The sequence below is a fragment of the Triticum dicoccoides genome, chromosome 4B, assembly GCF_002162155.2.
Source record: "Triticum dicoccoides isolate Atlit2015 ecotype Zavitan chromosome 4B, WEW_v2.0, whole genome shotgun sequence".
In the NCBI taxonomy this organism is placed as follows: Eukaryota; Viridiplantae; Streptophyta; class Magnoliopsida; order Poales; family Poaceae; genus Triticum; species Triticum dicoccoides.
Genome location: NC_041387.1, coordinates 177,959,701 through 177,967,747, shown reverse-complemented (window position 1 = coordinate 177,967,747; position 8,047 = coordinate 177,959,701). Strand labels below are relative to the sequence as shown.

The 8,047-nt window shown below is 48.6% G+C and overlaps 1 protein-coding gene across 1 annotated transcript; it reads right to left on the bottom strand.

Moving 5' to 3' along the window:
* Positions 1 to 1,218: 1,218 nt before the first annotated feature.
* Positions 1,219 to 6,676, bottom strand: LOC119295654 (protein DWARF 53-like). Its single transcript, XM_037574096.1, has 3 exons — positions 5,289 to 6,676; positions 3,508 to 3,754; positions 1,219 to 3,381 (listed from the first exon to the last, which is right to left on the bottom strand). Exons 1-3 carry the CDS (start codon positions 6,452 to 6,454, stop codon positions 1,429 to 1,431), a joined length of 3,366 nt encoding a protein of 1,121 aa, XP_037429993.1. The 5' UTR covers positions 6,455 to 6,676; the 3' UTR covers positions 1,219 to 1,428.
* Between the last annotated feature and the right edge of the window lie 1,371 nt (positions 6,677 to 8,047).

The window sequence follows — 8,047 nt, the reverse complement described above, 5'->3', positions numbered from 1 at the left end:
CCTATGCGGAGGGCAGGATAGCTGGCGGCATTCTTTGCTGGAGTGTAATGTGTCTAGGTGTGTGTGGGCACTTTCAGATGCCGAGATGGTCGAGCACATGTGGGCAACCTCAGAACCTGACGCACGGCTGTGGCTCTTTGCCATGAATGACTCTCTTCCACCGGAGCAATTTCAGTTGATGATTGTTACTTTATGGGCGATTTGGAGTGCAAGACGGAAAGCTATACATGAGGATATATACCAGACTCCGTTTGCCACTGACAACTTCATCAAAGCTTACTTATCAGACATAGAGTTTTTGAAGAAGAAGAAGGAGGAAGCACATGGGATAGCAGTACCACGACCCCGTACGTGGATTCCACCACCAACAGATTACTACAAACTCAATGTGGACGCGGCCGTGTCACGCCCAGGTACGTTTGGCGCAGTTGGTGTGGTTTGCAGGGATGAGAGAGGTTTGTTCATGGGAGCGTCAGCTCTCGTTTTCAGAGGACTGCACAACCCCCAAGTGCTAGAAGCACTAGCTGTTCGGGAGGCATTAGCACTTTCAGAAGATCTCTATATCAACCATTTACTTGTTGCCTCCGATTGCAAGGTGGTGGTAGATGCAATCAGACAGGGAAGCTCAGCAGAATTTGGAGCCATTGTCGAGGAAATCAAGACTAGAGCAACTACCTTTATTTCATGTTCGTTTACTCATGAGTATAGGACCTCCAATACGGAGGCCCATAATCTCGCAAAGCATGCGTTATCTTTAGGGTTTGGCCGACACACTTGGCTAGGACAACCCGGCGATCTTCTTTTTGTACCTATGAACATTATGATTCAGTAATAAAGCTTTGTGAGATTCTCAAAAAAAAAATTACGAGGGTGTTTGTTTCCAGGGGCTTATTGGTTTAGGGACTTAAAAAAGTCCCTGTAAGTCCCATCTAAACCAAACAGGAGAGACTTATAGGGACTTAAAGTGGGCATTTGGGACTTATGAAATAAGACTCTCAAGGAGGGACTTATAGGGACTTATAGTTGTAATATGGTCTTATAGGGACTTATAAGTCCTAGGAACCAAACAGGTAGGGACTTTTTAGTGACTTGGGACTTATAAGTTGGGACTAAAAAAAGTCCTAGGACTTATAAACCAAACAGGGCCTACATATTTCAATACGAACCTACAAATTAGCAGGAGAAGTTGGCCAAACCTGGAATTACCCACTGATTATGGACTTCAGTACTCTACCTCTGCATCACCATATATAACAGCGCTATATTGGCAAATCCACAAGTGTTACAAACGATATATACTTGCCGATATATATGAAGGCAATGCATCATCAACTAGGCTACAAATTATTTCCCGGCAAAATAATGCTATACTATTGTGGACTAATAGCTAGAAATAATTACAATTATCCCTATACAGATACCATCAGTTCACCATTCTAGAATTATTCTGGAGGGGAGCAAACCTCCAAAACCATTGTCTTCCCTGACTGCTGCCATGTCCTCACAGGCCACTAGTGTAAGAGTGGAACTGCTGGCATGCTTACCACACTTGACGTTCAGTTCCCCAAGGCTTCCAGCGAACACCTGATCCAGCCAGGCCTGGAGAGGCCTCTTACCCTCTGATGCCCATGCCGCTGCAATTATCTGCTCCATTGCACCGACATCAATTTCCAGTGTGCAGCCGGAGCCCAGAACTTTGTGGAGTGTATTGCTCAACTCCTGCAGCACGTAGTCGGCGACTTTGTCAAAGTCGAATGGCTTGAAATCGATGGGCTCGTCAACCAAACACAAGAGGCTGTCCATGGACCTCTCTGGAGTGCCATATGAGTTGTCATTGCTGCCGCTGTGGTCATCAGCATCGCTCGAACCATCCTCGTCGATGGGGAGGTTCAGGTCGAACGGAACACTTGATGTTCTGTGCAGTCGCTTGGAAATGCTCGGTGATTCCTCCTGCAGCTTTTCTTGGTCATCAGAAATGTTGAACTTTCTCTTGCTGACTGAACCCCCACAGCACAAAGATGCACGAATTTTGGCGAGAGGGTGCCCGGGGGAAACTATCACCTTATCACCCTGGCCTTCACTGCTGATCGCCGTACATGATTCTACCAGGATCTTCAGTTGATGTCCACTAGCTGCCAGGATCTTATCTTCAGTGAAAGTAAGACCCTCTTCCACTCCAACAGACACACTTTTGGAGCCTCTGGTTGTTCTTGTTGACAGCACAACAATGGAGTCATTAATGTCAACTTCCTTGCCACGCAAGTCTCGGAATCTACCAGTCTTACTGGCATGAGTCAGAGTGTCCTGGAGAAGGCAGTCAGCTTTATCGACATCATCAAGGAAGATGACAGATCGCCGTTTCTTGCTCAGCTCGTCAACAATATAGTCAGTGCCAGTCTTTCCTCTGTAACTTGAGTCGGCCCAATCCTTGAGACTCAGGTCCAGGTAAATCATGTTCTCTTTGCTGCCATGTACGAGCTCTGCAAGCGCCAAAGCAACTCTGCGCTTGGCCATGCAATCAGAACCATGAAAGCTAAACCAAATGTCATTTTTCCTGCTTGCACCACGGCGCCTCTCCATTGACTTGCACCGCACAATGGAACCACAAATAGCACTCAAGGCTTCCTCCTGCCTTCCAACAACCTGGAACAGGCGTTCCACAAGTAGCTTGTAATTACTCAAATCAGAACCTTGTGCTGCCAGGTGTGAAGGTTGCTGCCAATGACCAAAAGCAGACAAACCTCCAGAAGCTGCTGAATGCCGAGCACTAGGTGATGTTTGCCCCATATTTGTGGAACTCTTGGAACAAGCAAAGGGTTGTGCAAAGATCTGCGGAGGCTTCAGATTCAAATCATCAACTTTCTTGGGTACAGATATCTCTGCATCAGTTACATGTTTGCAGCTGGCAGAATTTGTACCGTTGGAAGAAGATTCACGAGGCGTGCCTAAAACCAAGTCAGTCGCCACAGATGCAGCGGATGATGGTGACACGTGATCTTCGCCATCATGACAGTATGACAGGGTTTCATGTCGGGACTGCTTTTCATCACTCTTTGAAAACCCAGCTTGAAGTTCCAATGTAAGGTTGTCAGTCCTTTGGTTAGAGATAGATGGGGGTGAAATACTCGTTGTGGTAGCATTGGTATGTGGAACAGACACTACAGAAGGTCTAATAACCTCCCTTTGAAGTTCAACTGATTCAGGACCTTTGCTCAGATTTTCTGCTCTTTCCCCATTGGCTGGAACACCAATATAATGCGGAAATAACTGGTATGGAACACTGTTGATCCTATGGCAGCCTTGGTGGAGCCGTAGGCAATACTCGTTCCACTTCTTCTGTAGATTCGATATTTTTGAATTCAATACCATCTGATCTCTAACCTGCACTGAAGAAAAACTGTACATCTTTTATACCAATGATATTCAAAGTTATGCATCTATCAAAACGACGGCATATGCATCAATTATTTTACTTAAAAGTCGCAAAATATGTAAGCCGCTTCACACCTTGACTGCATCAAATCCATTGTTAGCACCTATCATGCTGCCATTCTGCAGCAGCGAAGGTAGACCTCCCTGGTGATGGTCTTCAGCTGTAATGCCACTTCCTCTAATGATAGTAGCAACTTCTTGCTCATATCTATCATTGCACTGTTGACACCGAAGGGCCGGAGGACAAGAATTTGCTGTGAGGCTGTTAGCTTCGTAGGAATCACTGACAAGTCCTCCAAAAGGAATGAGCGAATCCATAAAGCTGCAAAACAAGTTTGACACCGTTAGGCCAAGATGACAGGAGCAAAATGGAGTACAGAGAACCCACATCAAGTCCTACTTCAATACGCTTATTCTGACTCTGCAGTTGCTTAAGTGCATCAGAAAAGGCTAGCACTTTTAGATCCAGTGCATCAGAACCTCATTGTTCAAAGAGTACTTGCTGTATCAAAATAGAATAATGTCTTTTCATGAGAATGCATTTCTTTAATGTTTAAAACCTTGTTCGTTTCTCTCTTTTTATCTTTAGTGCCTGTTTCTTTTACCGAGGTACTCTGAATTCTTACACCCGATGAAGGTGGAACAACAGGAATGATATACGCACGACAAATTTTCGTATGACAACCGCACGACAGTACTCCATCACCCTTCGATGGAATAGCCGGATCAATATCTGACGCGGGATAGTGGTGTCATAGAGAGATTGTATAAAAAATGTCGGACGCAAAGCAATATTGGTGGAACAAATCATCCACCTTATGAATTAAATAGGACAGCTTAAAATTGTCAAAGGAGCAAAGAAGTTCTTTAAAATAACCTAAATGAACAAACAAGAAGCTAATGAATGAGTAAACAAACGAGTAAAAACCATCAATACATCACACAAAAGGAAGATGGTCCAGAAGTATTTAAATTAGTAACCCGCTCCCAGAAAGTGGAAATATGTAATCTTCTCGTTGATATTTGAAATAAACCGGTCATGTATCAAAATATATATAAGAACACTGAGCAGAAACACTAGGGGTCTTCAGCACAGGTAATCAGGAATAGAGGTATCATTGTTAATCTTAGATACAGAAGTTGCAAACCCTGATTGTGATGAACTATAGTATCTGAACTGAAGATGTACCCACTGTGGAAAAAAAAATCCAGGTGGCAAACTCCTCACCATTGAAACCTCTAAAGGACAACGGAATCACGCGGATGACAATCAAAACCATGACAACCACAGTAACACAACTTCGGTCTGTACTTTACTCAAGCATCAACGTAACCTCCAAAGGCCATAACAACACACCTCAAGATAAGAGGCCATGACAACACACCTCAAGATAAGAGGCACGCTTAAGTCGATAACTTAAGCATGCATATTACCAGGTCAAGCACTGAGAAAACAACTATACTGCTAAACGGAATGGGTAAAAACATTCAGAAAACAATCAACGTCACGAAAAAGTTGTATCCATGTAGAATATTTAAAGACCTCTGTATAAACTCGACCAATCAGACATGGTAGAAAAATAATCAGGCCAATGGGCATACAGACAAATCTGCACTCAAAACATTAGTACTGTACTAAACTAATAGTACGCCGATCATGGGAGTAAGAACTAGTAATCCTTGTTAGTAGTAGGAGTACTAGTAACCAGACATCTAAGGAACATCCGAATATGATAAACAAAAGGTGCGCTCGCGCGCACACGCACACACGCCAGTCACCACAATGGATGCCAATCAACTCAATCCTAAGCATAAACAATTGGCGGAAGGTAGAAAGAGAAGAGAATAGGATTCACCTTGCAGGCTTGGAGAAAGCCGCGGCGGTGGTTGCCTGAGGGATGAGCGCAGCGGGGCTGCCTCCGGCGCGCACTGCCGTGATCGGTAGCAGCTGGAGCTCCCAATCCTTGTCGAGCAAGGGGAACTTGGACAAGAAGGTGAGGTAGGTCTCGTACGTGGCCGACCACCCCATCACCCAGACACGGCCAGCTCTGTGCGTCTCCAGCACTCGCGTCACCTCCGCCACCACCCGGCGCCCCATCTCTTGGAGCTCGCCGTCGTCAGGGACCAGTTCTTTGAGGTCACCGATGTTTATGATGAGGCCGGAGGTGGCGCTGGCCATGGCGGCCGCCACGCCAAGTTCCGTCTGGTCGATGGAGCTTGGACCGACGGAGAGGACACGGTACGGCGAGAGGGCGGCGAAGTCGGCAGCGGCGGAGGCAGCCCCGACGCCGACGAGCATGGGATTGCGGCCTCGGGCGAGAACCTCGCGGATGCGGCGGAAGTTCTCCTCCCCGGTGCCGCTGGCGAGGCTCCCTGCAGCTGGCGAGGGCACATCGGCGTCGTCGGCAGCGGCGAAGCTGCAGAGGAAGAGAGGCGGCGGGCGGCTCCGCGTGGGGAGGCGGCCGAGCATGGGCATGGGCGGCGCAGGGCGGAGGATGGCGAGCTTGATGTCGCCGCTGTGGAAGCCCGCGTCGCCGAAGACGCGGCTGACGAGGGGGTCGTCGAGGATGGCGAGCACGAGCTGCGAGAGCTCGACCTTGACGGCGGCGGGGGCCTGCGCGGTGGCCGCCTGGTGGTAGAAATGGAAGGTGTCCGGGTTGCGGCGCTGGTTGGCCTGCGAGCGCTTGACGGCCGCCATGAGCGAGTTGGAGACGGGCGGCTCCGCGTCGTCGGCGCCGGAGGCAGAGGAGGAGGAGGAGGCGGAGGGGAGCCTGTCGAGCGAGACCGCGAAGCAGAGCTCGAGCGCCTTGAGCTGGACGCGCGGGGCATAGGCGGCGCTGCGTGCCCGCGCGAGCGCGTCGCGGAGGAGCGGCGGGGCGGGAGGCGCGAGCAGGGCGGAGATGAGGTGGAGCGAGGTTGTCTGCGCGTGGGCGCGGCGGCGCGCGGAGACGACGGCCGCGTCGAGGGCGGTGACGGCGGCCGGAGAGAGGCACTGCCGCGCCGCGGCCACCGGCGTCGGCATCGCCGGCGCACGCGTGGAGGGCTGGGACTGGGATTGGGATTAGGGGAGTCGAGCGGGTCAGTGACAGGTGGTAATCACTGGAGGGACCTGGTTGCTAGTATTACTTTTCCGCGCACGCACACTGGGCGTGGGCGGGTGACGAGGCCGAAACTTCTGAGGGGCGGATTGCTAATAGAGGAAACATTGGGGGGCACCGGTCGCTGGAGCCTGGAAGAAAATAATTGGGCAGGAAGGCTGGTGAAGGGGTTTATATATGCTATTTGGGTGATGATGATATCTGCTCTTCCTCTTTTCGGTGATGCGGTGGGGGCCACCTGACAGCGACGGGGAGGGCATGTACAATGGTGGCATACGGATACATATGCCCCATGAAAAAAATAATTTGAGGCATTTATATTTATTTTGTCTCCACAATGCAAGCTATCATTAGTGGGCCTCATTAAGAAATAAAAAATAAAGACTCTACCACACATCCATCTCTACTTTTCACTTCAACCTTTTCAACTTTTGTCATCGGACCACACTTTTTTTTCAAGCACCCGCCTCCTGAAGAGGAATCCGCTTCCCTAACCGAACCTACTTTACGTCATATCCAATTCTACATGGCATGCGAGGCATCACCTTAAGGCTATGCATTGTACATGCCCTGATAGTGACAGTGAGTGCTGCTGCTTTCTGGAGTGGGGGGAAATGAAAATTATTAATTTGGTGGAGGGAGCACCAAGGCATAGCATATATGCAGCTGAGCTCAGTGGCAGTACAAATTCTTCTTTTGGGTAGACCACTGTGCTGCAGCCAAGCTTGATTGTTCTCTTCTCTCCTACACTACAAAAGAGAAGAGGGATCCCCTGCCCACAGTGAGTGGGTGAAAGACAGCGCCACCACCCATGAGATATGATATGCAAAATCCTTCTGGGAAAGGCACCGGGATCTAGTGCTATGGATACCCCCAGCTGGAACAGCACAAGGCTCCGGTTCTCTCCCAATGTCAGCTGCGCTCCGGCCTCCCGGTTTACTGCAAAATTTGGCCTATTGGCCTATCGGCAAAGATGTCACATTAATTGAAACGAAATGATGCATAATTGCTGTGTTGGCGGAAAGATAACGTTTACATCATTTCAGTTAGTTTCCCTCTCTTTTCCCCCCTTGTGAAACCATCCATGCAAGCAGAAGAGTTTCCTCTCGCGATGCTTTCAAAAATAGCCCTCAACTTTAGTTGGACAGGGACACCTGCGCTGCTCTTAGGATTCCACTGGTGCACCCATTTGGTTTATTCTCAGCTCACATCTCATCCAAAAAGGTGTACAAGAAATATCTCTACCCTGCAAGCTGGTGTATTTTACATGTCGCGTTGTAAACTAAGAGCACCTACAGCGGGTGGCAGCATAACCTCCCAATCGATCCACCACCACCTTCGATATAGGCATAGTGTCGGTCTATAGAACTTTACTGTTGCCGATATGTCGGTTTATATTTCATGTTTTTTGTTAGACTTTTGGATTTAGCTGTGTGCATCTCAGTTATGCAGAGGCCGGGTGTTACTCATAATATTTTGTATCCTCTTGATGCTACATTCTAAGATAATAAAATCGT

Coding starts and splice junctions, on each gene's coding strand:
- LOC119295654 (XM_037574096.1), bottom strand. CDS start 6,454: ATGCCGACGCCGGTGGCCGCGGCGCGGCAGTGCCTCTCTCCGGCCGCC. Junction 3,755..5,288: donor GCTTTCTCCAAGCCTGCAAG/GTGAATCCTATT, acceptor CTTGTTTTGCAG/CTTTATGGATTCGCTCATTC. Junction 3,382..3,507: donor ATGGATTTGATGCAGTCAAG/GTGTGAAGCGGC, acceptor TCTTCAGTGCAG/GTTAGAGATCAGATGGTATT.